This window comes from Sinocyclocheilus grahami, unplaced genomic scaffold, assembly GCF_001515645.1.
Source record: "Sinocyclocheilus grahami isolate Dianchi unplaced genomic scaffold, SAMN03320097.WGS_v1.1 scaffold3.1, whole genome shotgun sequence".
NCBI classification, from domain to species: domain Eukaryota; kingdom Metazoa; phylum Chordata; class Actinopteri; order Cypriniformes; family Cyprinidae; genus Sinocyclocheilus; species Sinocyclocheilus grahami.
In genome coordinates this window covers 6,448,246-6,468,001 of record NW_015505182.1, presented here as the reverse complement: position 1 = coordinate 6,468,001, position 19,756 = coordinate 6,448,246, and the positions used below count along the sequence as shown (strand labels likewise).

Here is a 19,756-nt window from a genome sequence, read left to right as displayed (position 1 = left end):
TTATATTGTATTGTATTGTATTGTATTGTATTGTATTGTATTGTATTGTATTGCAGAAATCACATTCTGAGTTTCGGAGAGTTGTATTATTTTATTTTGGAGTTAAAATATTAGATGTAACAAATAAACTGCATAGGTTACAGTAGGTTTATAGTTTAAACCGTTAAAAAATGTTAATAGCAATTTTTCAAAGGTGTGAGAATTATATTTTTGTCAATCTAATCCTAGATTCTGCATACTCATATTCTTCATATTCAAAATTCAGAAAACAAGTCTTATGTATAATAATATAATATAATATTTCTTGCATTTAAAATGATCTTGTTTGCAGGTTATTTAGGTATTTCTACTAAAGTAAAAAAAAAAGACAAAAATGTAATAAAGAAAATATTTTTAGCAAAGCAACATTTACAATCTTTATTCTTTGCTATATTTCTAGTTTCTTGTATACCATTAAATGTATTAGTATCACATGAGTGGATGGCAGTATGCATAATGAGATTAAATACAGATGAAGTCATGCATAATAAATCACATTGTAAACTCCATATATGGTTATTTTGGCAAAGGAATTTCACTTGTGCCTGTATGTTTATAAATCTGCTAAGCGGGATTCATAAAGTGAACTTTGTTCAGGTTAGAGTGCAAAAATATCTAACCTAGTTGTTTGCAAAATCTTCCTTTTGTGCATAAACATACTTTTAGGATGGCCGGTTTTATACTTGAGTACTTACTGTGAGTGTTTGTATATTCATGGACTCCCATTACTGTCTACCAGCTGAGTGCATGTTTACATCACATTACTTTGATCCAGGTGCATTTAAGCTTCTGTTGATCCAGATGCATTTGAGATTTATAAATTGAGTTATAGATCCACACGTTTAGACATCAGAATCTAATTGGCTGAGTTGGATCTCATTCTCCTATAAAGCATCAGCTCAGTAGGACTGTAGAGATTCCCGCCCCTTTGAGCAATGTTCATAGGCTGTGCAGTGTGTCAGTCAGTTTCACAAGCATCTGTTTCCACTCAGCCTGCTTCTGGAGGCCAGGACGTGGGATGTTTGTCTCTTGAGCAGCCAAACATTTACCAAATTTGACATCCAAGCTGCTTTCAGAACTCTGCACAGAGTTTGTACTTTGTTTACATTCTGTTGTAAAGAATATGCTAAATAAAAAGTAGATTATTTGGTTGTATGTTCTTCTCCATTATTCATAAATAAACTTTTTTTGTTTGATTTGGTAGGGCTTGCAAGGAGAACTAGGTCCTAAAGGAGACCCCGGCCAATATGGACCCAAAGGAGAAAGAGTAAGGGATTTAAAATTTAGATTATGTTAGAAATCATGATCAGACAGCAACAAGAGCGCTCAGTCTCTTAAGCTCGCCAAGGCTGCATTTATGTGATCAAGACATCAATGTGTGATATTACTTTTTTATAAGTCATTTCTTGCAGTGAAACATCTTTAAACTTAGAAACATATCTTCTGGGTTTGATTGTTGCTTTCAGGGAGATCCTGGCAAAGACGGTGAGCCAGGAAGATCTGGAAACTATGGGTCTTCAGGGCCGAAGGTACAGAGGAAGATTTTGATCTTGTATTAAACACAGTTTTACATTATGACTTTTACATATGCCTTTGACATAGGTTAGTTATGATTCACTAATGCTGTTGTTTGGCTTTATGAGCTTTTACAGTATTATAACTAGTTTTAATGGACACTGGCTCATCTGCAATCTCATTGTTTGTTGTTTCAGGGAGACAGGGGTCCTCGTGGAGCCAATGGCGATAAAGGCGAGCGAGGAGATGACGTAAGTGTTTTCACTCTTTTTTCACATTTTCAGACTTGGATTCTAAACATTCGGTGTAGTAATGTGTGACAGACCTGCTTTTAGTGTTATCTAACAGTTTCTTCCATTTCCTGTTCTTTTTTAGGGACTACAAGGACCAGATGGCACAAGAGGAGACGGAGTAATCAAGCATTTATATTTACTTCTGTCTTAGTGTGAATGGTTGTGTTTTAAGCTGTTTGCAAATGTGGGTCTTTTTACATGTGAGGGTCAAAATATGCAGGTGATCTGATGTGTTTTTCTGTCAGGGCACATCTGGTGAGAAAGGTGAACAAGGTTCCCGTGGTAACAGAGGGCCCAGAGGCGAACCTGTAAGTATATGTCACATTTAGAAAATATCCCACAATACATCCCTTCCAAATACAATGGTAAAACCCTGCTAATAATTTAAAGTCAATTTGAAATGACATTCGCAAGCCAATAATAATAACAGTAATTTTGTGGACCTGAGCATCATATACAGTTCAACAGATGCATTTTAATACTTAAAAGCATACAAATGTTCAGAAATATCTTACACTCTGTGTAGTAAAAAATGACATTATTTTAGGCTGTAGGGTTGAATGAAACTCATTAGGCTGTAAATTCCTTCAAAATTAGAACACAAAAAGTCAAAATTATGACATGCTATGTTATAATTATGTTATTAAAATGTGAAATTATGAGATACAAAGTAATAATTATGACATTAAACTTTTTATGTGATAAAACTGACTTTTTGTCATAGTTATGAGTTTTATGTCAAAATTTCTACTTTCTATGTAATTTTTTAGGCTATAAATTCCTCCATAATTATGACATTAAAGGACAAAAATGATGAGAAACTAACAATGGCATAATTTGAAATTATGACATAATAGATTTGAACCAAGACATAAATTGTAATTATGGAATAAAAAGTCTAAATTATGACATACTACATTATAACTATGACAAAATTCAAAATTATGAGATAAAAAGTCATAAAATATGACAATAGATTATAACTATGACATAAATTGTAATTATGACTTAAAAAATTTAAATTATGACACTGTAGGTTATAACAATTACATAAGTTGTAAATTATGACATACTACATTATAACTATGACAAAAGTTAAAATTATGAGATAAAAAGTCATAAAATATGACATAATAGATTATAACTATGACATAAATTGTAATTATGAGATAAAAAGTTATAATTATGGAATCAAACGTAAAATTATGACACTACATTATAACTATGACAAAATTCAAAATTATGTTATAAAAAGTCATAATTATGACATACTAGGTTATAACTATGACATCAAAAAAGTTGAAATTCTGAGATAAATATAATTATGACAAGAAATGTTTCTATGTCAATTTAACACGATTATAATTTTTTATTTTTATTAATAATAACAATATTTTTATGTGGATTTCCAACTGAAAGAGGCAAGGTTGTAATATTTTCCAAACATTTTTCTGCATTTTTCCCCCATTAAAATAACACACATGAATTGCTCACAAGAAAGTACATTTCTGTTTGATTTCACATTGACTTAAAAGATTAAGTGGTTCTAATTACTGACATATAATACATGCGCAGATGTACATAATGTTGGTTTCAAACAAATTCATTAGTTATTAATTGTTCATGTTCTGTTCGGTAAATAGTTTGACAACTTAAGCCTGTGGTGTTTATGCACCCAAGAAGAAAATAATGACATGTGACATGAATGTGTACTTCTAACTCTGACAGGGTGAACCTGGGCCCCGGGGTGAACAAGGACGTGAGGGGTCAGCAGGACCAAACGGAGATCCGGTGAGTGAGTGACGAAAACCATCATGAGCGGTATACAACAGATTTTGAGGGTTTGACTTGCTTGAACTGAGACACTGAAAGAGTTCAATTCTTTATCACCTTTATACATTTATACACTTCCTTAAATGTTAATCCAGAATTATACGGTGCAGAATTGTGTAGTGTGTAAGGCATACGAGCTTGAACAAGGATGAAAGCCTATGACCTCAGGACACAGGCATTTTGATTGACCCTCTGAAATCTCTGAGATCATTGGACCTCTGGGCTGTGTTGGGAGGTAACTTAGGAACAAAGAAATACGACCAGTGTTTCTGCAATTTGTGATGGTTTGGGCAGTGGGAGGAGAAAGAACGAAAGCTATAGTTCCCAAGGTCAGATGGACTCCAGATGGACGATGTCAGACCGGCTGGGTGAGCAGCAGATACAGTTCAACACATGTATTTTAATACCTAAAATCATACAAATGTTCTTCCCTAACAGGAATATCTTACCCTCCGTGTAGTAAAAGATGAAGTCATTTGAGTGTCCCAAACTAATTTAGGCTGTTAATTCTTCCACCCAGCCCTAATCACATAAAAACATAGATCATTTCAAATAGAAAAGCACTGGTGATTGTTTTATGGGTCCTCTTATGAAAAGAAAAAAAGGAAGACATGTAAATATTCATAGTAAGTATAACCAGTAAAATAATGTACAGTCATTATTATAAATGACACCCCGATCACAAGGTGATCTGGACCACTTCCACCATACATACTGGTAAATCATATTTATGAGATAAAAAGTCAAAATAATGAGATTAAAAATTTAAATTATGAGATAAAAGTCATAAAAATTTTATTTTTAATGTCATGTCAAAATTTTGACTGGTAAACTTTTCAACACATGATTAGGACTTTTTATGTCATAATTTAAACATTTCATGATATTTGCTATTGATCTCATAATTATGATTTACTCAAGCATATTTTTTTTCTTACATGGTGGAAATGGGCTCTCATAGACACTGACAGAAATCAGAGTCTTGTGTTACTCTAAAAGGGTTTATTTTGCAGTAATGACTGTCTGACTGTTAATTATCCAACTTACCATACAGCTTCTTAAAAAATAAATAATAAAATAAATACATGTGAAATTAAATTCATTTGAGAATTTATTTTAATAAAATTTTTATTTTGTGAAAATTCCCCTAAAAATCTTTACCTAAAATCTTGTGTACTTCTTTAAAAAAAACACTTTTGGTGGTCTTAGCTTGGCCAGTCTGGGAAACCAGTTGAGATGAGCAAACCAGCTTTGAGTTTTTTTTTTTTTTTTTTTTACACAGGGACCACGTGAGTAAATTGTGTTTATCTCAAGACAAAAATTCTTGTCTCAAACAAACATTTTGGCAGTTTTGAGGCATTGAGTAATATTCATTAGAATGGTTCAACTTTAGGAAGGACATTAAGAGTGATTACACATGCCAGACCCTGACTCAAGATTCCCTGCTGAAACAAGCTAATCTGCTGAGATTTGGACCTAGGAGTCTTGAGGCTTACAACATCACCACCAGCTGCACCACAGAACTCCATGCATGCTAGTTCTGTCAGCACTTGACTTCTCTCTACAACTCTTGTAAACTGCCAGGCCAACTGCGAACAGACCAACACATTTCCGTTGCCTCTCAGGACTCCAAATTTCCTGTGCAGCTTACTTGAGAGTGTTCGGAGCATATGCGTGCCAGAATGGTTCCTCAGTTTCATGGTTTTCTCAAAAACAGCTGCTCTTTAGGCTCTCACATAATCTTCGTTAGTGACTAGCAAGGACTGCCGTTATCCCAGAAATCCTCAGTTTTGCGCTTGAAGTTACCAGCAAATCAGGAGTTTTACTGTTCGCTATGAGTAACGCTAGTTTTTTATTGGTTTTGTCCTGGCAGAGATATTTTCCAGTGGAGTTGAGTGGGTGGGATGGGAAAGAACCGAGTGTTCAAATACATGGAAATCTGGATGCGTTTCTGAACTCATGAGCCACTGCTTTCTCAAAGCCTGTTTTTTTACTGATTTAATTTGCCCGTGTGTCAGATTCCCCTCTAGGAAGTGTAATGCTGCAGTAAATAAAAAATGTATATATAACAAAATATTTTTTTACTGAGTCATTTTCCAAAAGAATATTTTTAGTTGATGACTCAGATGTCTAAGGCCAGCAAAAAGCTAAATGTTTTAACATATGATACGATAACTGTATGATTCCAATATGTGGTCATGTTGTCATGAATGGCTCTCTGTCTTCAGTCTCCATGCCCTTAACTCTGGAGTGACTTTTATTCTCCAAACAAAATAGTTACTACAGATTTTTAATAAAATAAGGTTGCATTAAAATAAAAAAATTTGATACACTATATATACAGTGCTGTTCAAATGTTTGGGATCAGTAAGATTTTTTATGTTTTTTTTAAAGAAGTTTCTTATGCTCATCAAGGCTGCATTTATTTGATAAAAAATACTGGAAAAAACTGTAATTTTGTGAATTATTATTGCAATTTAAAATAACAATTTTCTGTTTTAATATACTTTAAAATATAATTTATTCCTGTGAAACAAAGCTGAATTTTCAGCATCATTACTCCAGTCTTCAGTGTCACATTATCCTTCAGAAATCATTCTAATATGCTGATTTATAATCAATGTTGGAAACAGTTGAGCTGCTTAATATTTTTTGGGATTTTTGATACACTATATATACAGTGCTGTTCAAATGTTTGGGATCAGTAAGATTTTTTATGTTTTTTTAAAGAAGTTTCTTATGCTCATCAAGGCTGCATTTATTTGATAAAAAATACTGGAAAAAACTGTAATTTTGTGAATTATTATTGCAATTTAAAATAACAATTTTCTGTTTTAATATACTTTAAAATATAATTTATTCCTGTGAAACAAAGCTGAATTTTCAGCATCATTACTCCAGTCTTCAGTGTCACATTATCCTTCAGAAATCATTCTAATATGCTGATTTATAATCAATGTTGGAAACAGTTGAGCTGCTTAATATTTTTTGGGACCTGTGATACTTTTTCAGGATACTTTGATAAAAAAAAAAGTTAAAAAGAACAGTGTTTATTCAAAATAGAACATTTGTGTTACAATATGCACTACTATTCAAAAGTTTGATTAATTAAGAAATTAATACTTTTATTCAGCAAGGATGTGTTAATTTGATAAAAAAAAGTGATAGTAGAGACGTATATTAATAGAAAAGATTTTGAATAAATGCTGTTCTTTTTAAACTTTTTATTCATCAAAAAATCAAAGAAAAAAGTATCACAGGTTCCAAAAAAAATTAAGCAGTACAACAGTTTCAACACTGATAAAAAAAATCAGCATATTAGAATGATTTCTGAAGGATCATGTGACACTGAAGACTGGAGTAATGACTGATGAACATTCAGTGCTGTGTCAGAAATAAATTATATTTTATAGAATATAAAAATAGGAAACAAATATTAGCAATTGCCATAATAATTCACAATATTACTGTTTCTTCTGTATTTTTGGTAAAAATAATAAAATAAATACAGCCTTGATGAGCATAAGAGACTCAATTAAAAAACATTACAAATCTTTTGAACGGCAGTGTATAAATTATATTTTTTATTATATCTTGACCAAGCAGGGAGAAGATCTTAAACCAGCTAAGAAAACTAGTTTAGGTTGGTTTAAGAGCGTTTTTCAACCCAAACAGAGGGATATTAATATATTCGAATATCTTCAGGAATATAATTTTCTCCCATTTCCAACAGGGTGAGCTAGGAAGGGCGGGGTCCCCAGGTTACCGTGGTGATGAAGGTGCTACTGGGCCAGAGGTGGGTGATGTTAACTGGTCTTGATTACCTTTCAACCTGACCTCCTGCTGCATCTATGACTGACCTACATTTCCCATGTTGCATGTCTGTGCTTTAGGGAGCTAAAGGGCCCAGAGGAATCAAAGGGGCCCCAGGAGACAGAGGCCTGATGGGAGAGAGGGTGAGTTGAGCCTGTTGATCTTTATAACTGGTTTTAACTAACCAAAGGCAGTTGTCCATTGTTTTTTTTGTTTTTTTTTACCTTCTTAGGGTGAAGATGGACCACCAGGAAATGGAACAGTGGGCTGCCATGGTTTTCAGGTAGAATACCTCTGTTTATTAAACCTCTTGCCTATAAAGTCCATGTGAACAGGAAGTTGCTGCCAACTTTATTTCAGTATGGTGACGAATTTCCAACTGAAACTGAATACTGAGTAGAGGGCGGGTTTTTATTTTTGCTCTCCTCCTCTCATCTCTCACTCGCAACAAACGAACTGTTGGAGGGGTGTGGTTAAGCATATTCTTCCAAAGCCATGGCCCAAGCCTCAAACTGACGTCATTAGAGAAAGCATGCCATTCCAGAGCTGAAGCAAACGATTCGTTTTGATTAAAGATTGCCAAGACTAATGAATTAATTAGATTAATTTTGCATGGATTAATTGTTCAATTTAAGGGTGTTTTCTCCCTTGGTTCGGTTCGTTTAGGCATATGTGAACACGGCAATCGCGCTCGGATCCGCACCAAAACTATCGCTCCGAGACCGCCTGAACGAGGTGGTCTCGGCCCGATTGCAAACGAACTCTGGAGCGGTTTGCTATAAGTGTGAAAGCAATCCGACCCAATGGACCAACGAACCAGGCTGTATCACAATGTATGATGGGTATATTACGTAAAGTTGCATGAAGCAGTGATTGTATTGCTAATGGCTCCCAAAATGAACCGTGGGCTAACTTGGAGCAGGGAAGAAGTGAAATGTTTAATTGAAATTTGGTCAGACAAACACATTGCCGAACAGCTCTCCAAAACACACAAAAACACAGAAATGTATAAAGTGTTTTGCGAGCGCTTAAAACACATGGGCTTTAATTGGTTGATTGAACAGTGCCGCGTGAAGGCAAAGAAACTCCGTCAACAATATATTATATATATCCTGATGGATGACAACTTTGAGCAGAATCCCGGAAAATAAACAGATGCACTCTGACCAATTAAAGGAGAGTTTACTTGCACGTGACTTGTATTAACAAAGTTTGGTCCGTTTGGAAATATTGCCTTGTGAATGCGAACCTAACCAAGATGAAATCGCAACATTGTAGTGATTTAACCCCCGGTTTCGGAACAAAGCTGTCGATCTACAGGTGTGAAAACACCCTAAGGCTAGCAATGAGCGCTAACAAAATAAATATTGTAAATTTTGATTTCATGCGGACATTAAACTCATATCCAGTGGAGTATCTGTATTGTTTATGTGCATGCTTTGTGTCGTTTTAGGGTTATCCTGGGCCCAGGGGAGATCAAGGAGCACCTGTAAGTATCCTGAACCCTACAGAATATCTGTTTTTAACGCAACCAAATAGTGTTCCAAAAGTAAAAATCCCATTAATTTCTTCCACTGAGAAACTGATTTTGATTGATAATGAATAACACATTTAATTTGTTATGTAATAATACATGCTCATTTCATTTAAAAAAATAAATATTCCCAGTAAAGAACCAAATTATTCTGCAGGGAGATCCATTAATCAGAGTTGCCGTTGCAGAAAAACCTCCCACTCTCATAAATCATTGAGAATGATGCAATCCAATCTCCTTACACTATCAAACAGTTACATATTTGCATGTTTGAATATTTTGCAAGAAACTTTAAATACATAATACTATAAACTTATAATCAGTGTCTTAATTAGTTAAGTATATATATATATATATATATACACACACACACACACACACACACACACACACACATTTGTCTTAGAGATGATTTTTTAAACATCCCTATGGAAAAAAAATAATTGGAAAAATCCTCCACAACTGAGCTTATAATTCACATCTATGGTTATCATGAAATTCAAAATTATTTATTTACAGATTAAAAGAAATCCTCCATATGGAAGATGATGTTAATATTGAGAATGATTCGTATGATTTATTAGTGGTTTGTATTAGCATGCCTAACTGTTGATTCACAATGTCTTGATTCATCAGGGGTTAGTGCATGTGTGTCTCACAGCAGGGACTGTGTATCACAATAGAAACACAACAGCTCATCCCTAGCAGATGTAAATCGTCTAGACTGAGGCCGAGTCCAGACGTTAAGAGGAGACAGTTGAGCTAACACAGATGAGCTAACACAGCATCTAATCTCCCTTCTTCTCTCTTGCACTTTCTTGAACTTCTCACTTTCAAGGGTGGAAAAGGAACCCCTGGACCCAAGGGAGATGATGGAGAGCCAGGTGACCCTGGATCAGATGTGAGTCCATATAGATGCATTTGTGCTTATCACTATGTATCACTTGTCTTTTCTTTCTTTTCTCTTCTTTAGCCTCTTTACCATTTTTCCCTGTCTCAGAGAAGTATAAGTTTTTCATAGCGTACATATCACTTTTCTCCGGTTTTCCTTCCATTTTGACCTGTTTTTCATGAAATTCTTCACTTCTGAAGGAATGTTCTGGGTTCCACACAAGTTAAACACTGTCCAAAGCACTATCATCAGTGGTTTAAATCAGAAATATGCAACTCTCTTGTTAAAACAGTTTTTCTGCAATAAAAAAGAATAAAGTGAGCAATATTGGGCAGGTCATGTGATTTCAGCATGGATGCTCCATGATGATGTGACCTGCTGCATCTTAAATACAATTGCTTTTTTAGGCTACTCTTCATCTTATGTGATTGTACATAATTTTAAACACATTTTTAAAACGGAACTATTTATTTCTGCATTTAAAAAAGGAAAAAAAATTACTTGTATTATTAACGCTGAATGCTCCTTTAATATGTGTTTGTTAAAGGGGTCATATGATGCTATTTTAAAGATCATTATTTTGTGTATTTGGTGTAACAGAATATGTTGACATGCTTTAATGTTCAAAAAACACATTATTTTTCAAATACTGTACATATTGTAGGTCTTCTATGCCCCGCCTCTCTCAAATGCTTAGTTTTCAACAAAACCCCCTCCTTTGACAAGCGCAGTCTGCTCTGATTGGCCAGCTGACCCAGTGCGCGAGTCCCCATGAGTCTGTCCGTAGTCAGGTTTAAGTCCGTACAGTCGCTGATTCTGAGTCTTTTTTTTAGTATTTGCAACTTTACAGATCTTCTTTATGCACCAAGAGCTTGTAACATTCCAAAGAGTAAGGAAAACTTGAAATCACATCATATGACCCCTTTAAAGTGAAAGTTCACCAAAAATGAAAATCCTGTTATCATTTACTCACCTTCTTGTCATTCCAAACCCATAAGTCTTTGGTTAATCTTCAAAACACTAATTAATATATTTTTAATGAAACCTTTAAGCGTTAGCTTCCATGTGGAGGGACAGAAATTTCATTAAAAGATTCCTAATTCATGTTTCAAAGATAAGCCAAAGAATTATAGGTTTGGAATGATGTGATGGCATAATCACATGTGTTACACACTGTACATGAATGCCATAAATCATACAGCTTGTGAAGGGTGTGCTATTATACTTTTATCTATTATAAGTAGACGTAATTTTTTTGCTTGACAGATAATAAAACACATGAGGAAAAAGGCCATAGACTTGCACCTGAATTGTGCTTGAGCCTTACAGCTATGTTTTTTTGTTTGTTTTTGTTCTCTGATCCCACACATTTACAAACATCTGAAAGATGCAATTATTCTCTGCCCTGTCTATATTTACAAGTGGAAATAATCAGATTTCATTCCAAAATAAACTTCTCCATCCGGCTTGTCAGAAAACCACTAGTAGCCTGGAAGCAAAGAGTTTGATCCCGTGCATTCATCATTCAGACTTATTCCCATCAGGAGATGGAAGTCAGCGGGGACTTGACAGGGAACCGACAGCAGATATGATGGATAATATTGTTGTTTATGTTGTCTAGCTGTGCGCTTCTGCAGTGCAAATGTTTGAGGAAACACGTTCTGTTTGCCTCTTTAAGAAGAATCGCTTTATGTATTCCCCAATTGTAAGTCGCTCTGGATAAAAGCGTTTTACAAAATGACTAAATGTATTAGTGGGCTTGCTACATAGTTTTTGACTCAGCTCCTAAGTTTAACATTTTGACACTCCACATGTGTTACACACTGTACATGAATGCCATAAATCATACAGCTTGTGAAGGGTGTGCTATTATACTTTTATCTATTATAAGTAGACGTAATTTTTTTGCTTGACAGATAATAAAACACATGAGGAAAAAGGCCATAGACTTGCACCTGAATTGTGCTTGAGCCTTACAGCTATGTTTTTTTGTTTGTTTTTGTTCTCTGATCCCACACATTTACAAACATCTGAAAGATGCAATTATTCTCTGCCCTGTCTATATTTACAAGTGGAAATAATCAGATTTCATTCCAAAATAAACTTCTCCATCCGGCTTGTCAGAAAACCACTAGTAGCCTGGAAGCAAAGAGTTTGATCCCGTGCATTCATCATTCAGACTTATTCCCATCAGGAGATGGAAGTCAGCGGGGACTTGACAGGGAACCGACAGCAGATATGATGGATAATATTGTTGTTTATGTTGTCTAGCTGTGCGCTTCTGCAGTGCAAATGTTTGAGGAAACACGTTCAGTTCTTTGATCATTCTGGCCATTTTGCACATCTGCAGGATTAAGATAGCAGCATTTTCCTCTTAGACAACATTTTAGCGCTCAGTTTTTATTTGATCTAATCAGCGGGTAGATCCATAGCTGTTTGTTTTATAATCCCAAACTTGGATCCTAATGGAATAAATTGTACAACAGGACAAAAGCATGGACTGCAGACTTTTTAATGTCACACAATACTGTAGACTGTATTTCATAATGTCACTTCCTTAATCCTTACATCTGGAACATAAGAATTGTAGCATTGGGCAGTATGACCCCATACTGTATATTGAATTTCTAACTAAAAAATAATGATATCATGATATATACTGTGCTATACAATGACCTTGAGTGGCGAGATGAATGTCAGCTGTAAACATATCACACATGCTTATATCAAAGCTCTGAGATCATGTTTAATTTTTACATCAAAACAATCTGAGTCGCTTCATTGTGGTTGAACAAGCCGACGCTAAATGGCAACAACTACACATGCTCATCATCTGGAGTCGATTTTTGGTGATCTAACGCCCAGACTGCTTCACTATTCATCACTGTGTTTGTCTTAGTCCATGCAAAACCAAAAACTTCAAGGAAGTGGTGGAGACGTGCATATGCGGAAAGATTGATTTACAGCTGTTGGTTTTTATGGTCCTTTCTTTAGAAATTATGTTCTGATTGTAAAATTACTGTTCTATCACACCAAAAGAGGAACAGAAAGAGAGAGAGGGTTTTTTGTTTGTTTGTTGAGTATAACACACACCTGAATGTTTGGGCTCCAGAAAGGCCTTTATTAATCATACGGGATGTTTACATAAACACATTTTGCAGCAGATGTGTGTAAACTGTTTACACATAGTGAACTTTCTGTTAAAGACATACAGTATACCCTTTCTGCAGACTTACGATATTGGCTGTTTGCTAAGGCAAGCATCACTGTTAGTATTTCTTATATTTAGTGATTTGAATGAAGTAAACATGCTGTTAGACTGGTTTGGACTAAGCATTTGGCTCATCCAAAGGAAAAAATAAGTTCTTTTGAACTTTTTATTCATCAAACAAATCTTGAAAACATGTATCATTGTTTCCACAAAAATTATAAGTAGCAACTGTTTTCAATAATAATAATGATAATGATAATAATAGTAATGATAAATATTTCTTGGTCACCAAATCAGCATATTAGAATGATTTCTGAAAGACCGTGTGATACTGAAGACTGGAGTAATGGCTGCTGAAAATTCAGATTTGCCATCACAGCAAAAAAAAAAGTTTTTTATAAAATGTATTAATTTTATTGAATTTATTAATTAAATTAACATTTATTTTAAATTGTAATAATTTTTCATAATATTACTGTTGTTTTGTTTTTTATTATTAGTGGTCAACTGATAGTGGATTTTACCGATACCTATTGCTAGGTTGGACCACACTGGCCGATAACCGATTAATTAAAATTTGTTTTTAAAATAGGTACTGAATGAAAGCTAAAATAGTTAACTTTATTACAAAAAAAACAGTACTGAATCACACATTTAAAATAAAATAAAATAAAATGTTAGTATTAAATATTAATTATACATTGATCAATTTTAGTTCATAGTTCATTAACTAACAGATGCGTTCAATTCAAGCAGCGGTCCAAAACTGTTTATTTAATCCCCAAACAGGCAAAAGTTCACTTCAAGAATGAACAATGTGGCATTGATGATATTGTTTTTAAAATAGGTACTGAATGAAAGCTAAAATAGTTAACTTTATTACAAAAAAAACAGTACTGAATCACACATTTAAAATAAAATAAAATGTTAGTATTAAATATTAATTATACATTGATCAATTTTAGTTCATAGTTCATTAACTAACAGATGCGTTCAATTCAAGCAGCGGTCCAAAACTGTTTATTTAATCCCCAAACAGGCAAAAGTTCACTTCAAGAATGAACAATGTGGCATTGATGATTTTGAAGTTTGGTGTTTGGCAAAGCAAAGCAAAACCGAAAGAGAAAGTGTGATCTATATTATAGCACAATACACAATCTCCAAGCCTAGGGTGAAGTCATTATGCACATTAACAGTGATGTGAGACAAATGTAATGTAATTTAATGGAAAGCTATGTGAGTGGCGTGCAAGGATATCTGTCGGTTGCATTTGCTTTCTCACGCCACTAGCTTTAAATATGCAACTTCTCTGGATTAAAGATGGTAACAATAAACTAATGGAAATAGATGTTAACAATTGTGGCATTAAACATTTGAGGCAGATTTGCGTGTTTTGTTCACATCGTTTTAACTGCTCAATGTTCTACTAATGTTAGCGTCCTCTCAGCCTTAACGGCAAACACACTGTTGTTTTTCTCTACTAATGCAGCATCTAGTCAACAATTTAATTACTTTTATAATGATATGAAAACATGTACTGTAGTGTACGGTATACGTACGGTTTCGTTGTCGATCTTCCGCATTTGAATTGTCCCGCTCTGTGCAGTGCGCAGCCTCACGTGTCAAAACAAACAGCAGAGGCATCAGTGATTCTCCTCTAGAAGCTGCTCTTGTTCTGTATAATGACAGCGGACCCTCCTCAGCTGCTCCAGCAACTGACGCAACCTGGAAAAACTGCCAATATGGATTTTTGGCAAACACTGATAGTTTCAGCAATCGATAATTGGTCCTGATTAATCGGCAAAACCGATCAATCGGTTGACCTTTATATGTGTTTTTGATTAAATAAATGCAGCCTTAGTAAGTATAAGCATTTTTTTAAAGCAAGCAACATACAGTATATGTTGTTTTGTTGTTTAATTATTATAATTATATGTTATTTAATTGTTATAAAGTGTTTTCTTTTTGGACATTTACACCATTGTCTTCTATAGTGACCCATGTGGCAAGGCTGGAAATGCACCATTTCACTGTGTTATGAATAGTGTTCAGACACATTTCAGAAAGACAACTCGTTTGTTTAGCCAGAAGAGATCACTTAGAGCATGTCTGGTGCCTAAAACATGAAAACGGAATGGCTCCAGACAGATGCATTTAAAGTTCAAAGACACACACTTTACAATAATTAGAAACGTACCCTTGTGTTTATCACCTCTCTGTAACACTCTTCAACTGCTCACTAGATCCTGTGCCAGTGCTTGTTTTGGAGGGTTTCATTTTAAGACCCCCTGTAAATGTTTTGAGTAGTTTACCATACTTAAGTTCATCTAGACAATGGAAACATGAGTTTGGTTACGCAAAGATCAAAAAGAAGCAAACAGACTGTAATTCCAAAAGTAATCATTAGCAGAATTGCAGAGGCCATAAATTAAAATGTTTACTATGTGTTTTACAACTGAATCTTAAAGCTTGGCCAGAGGCTCTTCATAATAAACATCAGATTTGGAGGGAATAATATCCACAATAACACAGAGGGAAGAACAATTTAACATGCTGAAACAAAGACTGATTTAAAGTAAAATTAAACTGCTGTGATTGAACACTCTTGAATGTTTGGGCTACAGAAAGGCCTTTATTAATCAAACGCAATGATTACATGATATCTAAACATTTTGCAGCATATGAGTTTTAGAGGTTTAAACTTTACACACAGCTGATCTTTCTGTTTATGAAGACTTCTGTTATTAGTGTTTTTTGTTAAGACGATCACCATTACTATTTCTCATACTTAGGGTGCAACTCGTCGAACATTTTGTTACTTTTATAATCAATTAAGCATGATAGCAACCACCAGAACACCTTAGCAGCCACATACAGTAACAACTGTAGAATGCTAACATGCTTGTTTTTGTTGATTGATACATAGAGTTTTGTTGATACAGAGTCAAACTGTGAACTGTGTCTGAAAAAAATAATAGCTTATAGCAACAAGACAGTTTAAAATGGAAGCTAATTTCTGCAATGAAATGAAATAAATAAATATATACATAAATAAATATAGTAATTTTAGGTAATTTTTTCTTATTGTAACATTACGATTGCGAGGCAATCAGAATTGCAAGAAGGAAACTAAACTAAAATAAAATAAAATTGTAGTTGTGAGAAAAAGTGTCAGAATTGCAAGTTTATAAAAGAGTTTGTAACTTGCAATTGGGAGATATGATGTAAACTCACAAATCTCAAAAGAAAAGTCAATTTTGAGATAAAAACAATTTTGAGATAAAAACACACAAATGCTAGAAAAAACGTCTGAATTGTGTGATAAAAAGTCGCAATTACCTTTTTATATTTTATTTTGTGGTGGAATAAAGCAATTCTTCAAAAGCAATTTTTGCGAGATATAAATTCAGAGTTGCAAAATATTAACTTAAAAAAAAGTCAAATACGTAATAATAAAGTCAAATACAAGATGTTAACTCGCAATTCTGAGAAGAAAAGTCTTATTGCATTTGTAAATGACTTCTTTATTATTTATATTCTGACACTATGGGCCCTATTTTAACGATCTAAGCACATGGTCTAAAGCGCATGGCGCAGGTGCACTTAGGGCATGTCCGAATTCACTTTTGCAAGTTGGTAACGATGAAAAAAAATGGTACAGGCACATGGTCCAAAAGATGCAGGACAACCACCTAGCAGTGCATTACAATATGATAAAAGGGTTAGACCTGTTCTCTTAAAGAGTCATGGGTGTGTTTTGGGTGTAACATACAATAAACTAATCAGAGTCTCATCTCCCATTCCCTTTAAATGCCAGTTGCACTTGCACCATGGCAGATTTACCGTATATAGCACATTTCATACACAATGGTTATTCAAAGTGCTTTACATAAAATGAAGTAAAATCATCTTAAAAAATAATCACAACAATAAAACAAGGAATTTAAAAACTTTTAAAATGATTTCAAATTTTATTTAAAATGAATTTAAAACAGTAAAGGTTAGAAAATTATTATATATAAAATACTGTGCAATCAGTTCGGACGTAGTACAGTGCTCATTCAATAAATGCACAGCTAAACAGATTAGTTCTGAGTCTGGATTTAAGTGTGGCTAATGGTTTAGCACATCTGATCTGTTCTGGAAGCCGATTCCAACTGCAGGCGGCATAATAGCTAAAAGCGGACTCCCCTTGTTTTTTTGTGAACCCTTGGTATTTCTAACTGATTCGATCCTAATGATCTAAGTGGTCTGTTAGGTTTATATCTGCAATGTATTTAGGTCCTAGGCCATTGAGTGATTTATAAATTAGTAAAAGTACTTTAAAATCAATCCTAACTATAACTGGTAACCAGTGTAATGACCTGAGGACTGGTGTGACATGCTCAGATTTTCTGGTTCTAGTCAGAATCCTGGCAGCGACGTTCTGGATGAGCTGCAGCTGTCTAATAGTCTTCTTGGGAAGGCCGGTGAGGACACCATTACAATAGTCCACCCTGCTGGTGATAAAGGCATGAACAAGTTTCTCCAAGTCTTGACTGGAAACAAAACATCTAATTCTTGCAATGTTTTTGAGATGATAGTATGCTGATTTAGTTACTGCTTTGATATGACTACTGAAACTAAGGTCTATTTCCACTCTGTGTCTCTGTGCTGTGATGCGGTCGGAAACCAGATAAAAAATTGTCCAGGTATCCATTTGAGTTTAAGTAGTTGATTAAAAACAACCTTTTCAATAATCTTGTCTATAAAAGGAAGATTTGATATTGGTCTATAGTTGCTCAATATGGTGTTATCAAGATTTCTCTTTTTCAGAAGGGGTTTAACAACTGCAGTTTTCAGGGAGTTTGGAAAAGTCCCAGAAAGAAGTGAGGCATTCACCACTTCTAAGAGATCTGCTTCTAAACAGTTAAGCACACTTTTGAAAAAATATGTGGGAAGTGTGTCAAGATAGCAGGTTGACGATTTAATGTGCTGTACTATTTCTTCTAAAATTTTGCTATCAATTGCTTCAAAAACAGACATGGTAAACACTTGTGTCACACCTGGTGTCGCATTGCACCGGGTGTATGATAGGGCCCTCAATCTCATAATTCAGACTTTTTCTCACAACTGCACAAATCAGAATTGCACGATTTTACCAACTGTGAGATATAAACTCAGAACTGTAAAATATAAACTCAAAAATCTGAGAAGAAGAAAAGTCTTATAACTGTTTATAACTGACTTATTTATTAATTATATTCTGACCTTTTATCTCACAATTCAGACTTTTTTCTCTCAATTGTGAGTTTACATCTCACAACTCAGATTTTTTTTTCTGATCTAATTTTTTATAGGAAATTAATGTTTATTTTCTTTGCCTCTCCTAAGATTCCGCTAGTACAGCTGTTAGGTGATTTGGTCACTTTACAGTATGTGCATTTGTTTGAAGCGTGCATAAATATTGCATTCGTATTCTGGATTCTGTTAATTATACATATTAACAGTAATATACATTTATTTTTCTTGGTGAATGTGTTATTACTTTAAAAAAATAATGTTTTTATTATGTTTGTGCAAATGCTAAGTGTTTGATTTAATGGTGTATACATTGTTTTTTATACATTGATATTCAGGGCCTCACATCTGCTCCATATGAGCCATGAAGGTGCTTTGCTCTTCCTTAAGTTTTACTCTGTCTTTCTGCTAGCCAAGAGTGTTTAGAAATGTTTTTCTGTCCTTGTAAACAATTGATTGGGCTCCTCCGGCCTCTCCCAAACCCGAGGGGCCCACACTTGGTCTCATATCTGTCAAGGTAATCACAATAAACCAAAACAATATTGGCATGATGGCATCATTTAACCTCGCCCCTACTGTGAGCTTGCTAGGAGAACGTCTGTGACAGTTGTGGAGTTTGAAGTGAGGAATTTGAAGGTAATTGAAGCAGCATGGGAGAGACAGCTTAACAGGGGACAGGTGGTTAGTATTATCTCACCGCCTAACCGTAATCTGGCACAAGTCACATATGAAGGGATGAATGTATCTGCTGGGCTGGAGGCAAAACTGTGCAGAGGCAGCTGAATTATTGCCGACCATTTAAATTGTTTATATGAAGCAAGATTGTTGTCTGGGAGAGTTTTTAAACAGCTGATTGCGATGCTTATACTCACTTAAAATAGTTGGGTTAAAAATGACCCAACAGATAACCCAATGGTGGGTTACTATAGCACCTACCTAATGTTGGGTTATTTTAACCCAATGGATTGGGTAGTAAGTTAGTAACCCAATGCATTGGGTTAAAAAATAACTAATTTGTTGGGTTATTTGGACAATTTTTTTTTTTGCTTTAACCATCCTGGTATTATTATTATTATTAGTAGTAGTAGTAGTATTGCTATGTAAATCAATAATAATACACAGCATACAAATATTTTGAAAACACTTTATTTCTATTACATTTAAAGTTGCAAAAATCTCTATTAAATTAAATAACAGGTTGAAATTGTCTTATTAATCACTTCCTTATCACATTAGGTTGCTTGCAATTGTTGTGCAATTTGTTTACAAGATAAATATAAATTCACAAATAAACAAACAAACAGAACAAACCTAGTACAGACAATGTAATTACAGCTGAAACAGGC

General features: G+C 34.4%; 1 protein-coding gene across 1 annotated transcript in view; it reads left to right on the top strand.

Moving 5' to 3' along the window:
* LOC107581696 (collagen alpha-1(VI) chain-like) overlaps positions 1-19,756 on the top strand; it is a 50,148-nt gene that overhangs the window by 18,838 nt on the left and 11,554 nt on the right. The window contains exons 21-31 of the mRNA XM_016267322.1: positions 1,244-1,306; positions 1,506-1,568; positions 1,752-1,805; positions 1,930-1,965; positions 2,093-2,155; positions 3,576-3,638; positions 7,414-7,476; positions 7,574-7,636; positions 7,726-7,776; positions 8,947-8,982; positions 9,866-9,928. Of these exons, the coding sequence (XP_016122808.1) occupies positions 1,244-1,306; positions 1,506-1,568; positions 1,752-1,805; positions 1,930-1,965; positions 2,093-2,155; positions 3,576-3,638; positions 7,414-7,476; positions 7,574-7,636; positions 7,726-7,776; positions 8,947-8,982; positions 9,866-9,928 (618 nt within the window). The remainder of the gene's footprint in view (positions 1-1,243; positions 1,307-1,505; positions 1,569-1,751; positions 1,806-1,929; positions 1,966-2,092; positions 2,156-3,575; positions 3,639-7,413; positions 7,477-7,573; positions 7,637-7,725; positions 7,777-8,946; positions 8,983-9,865; positions 9,929-19,756) is intronic.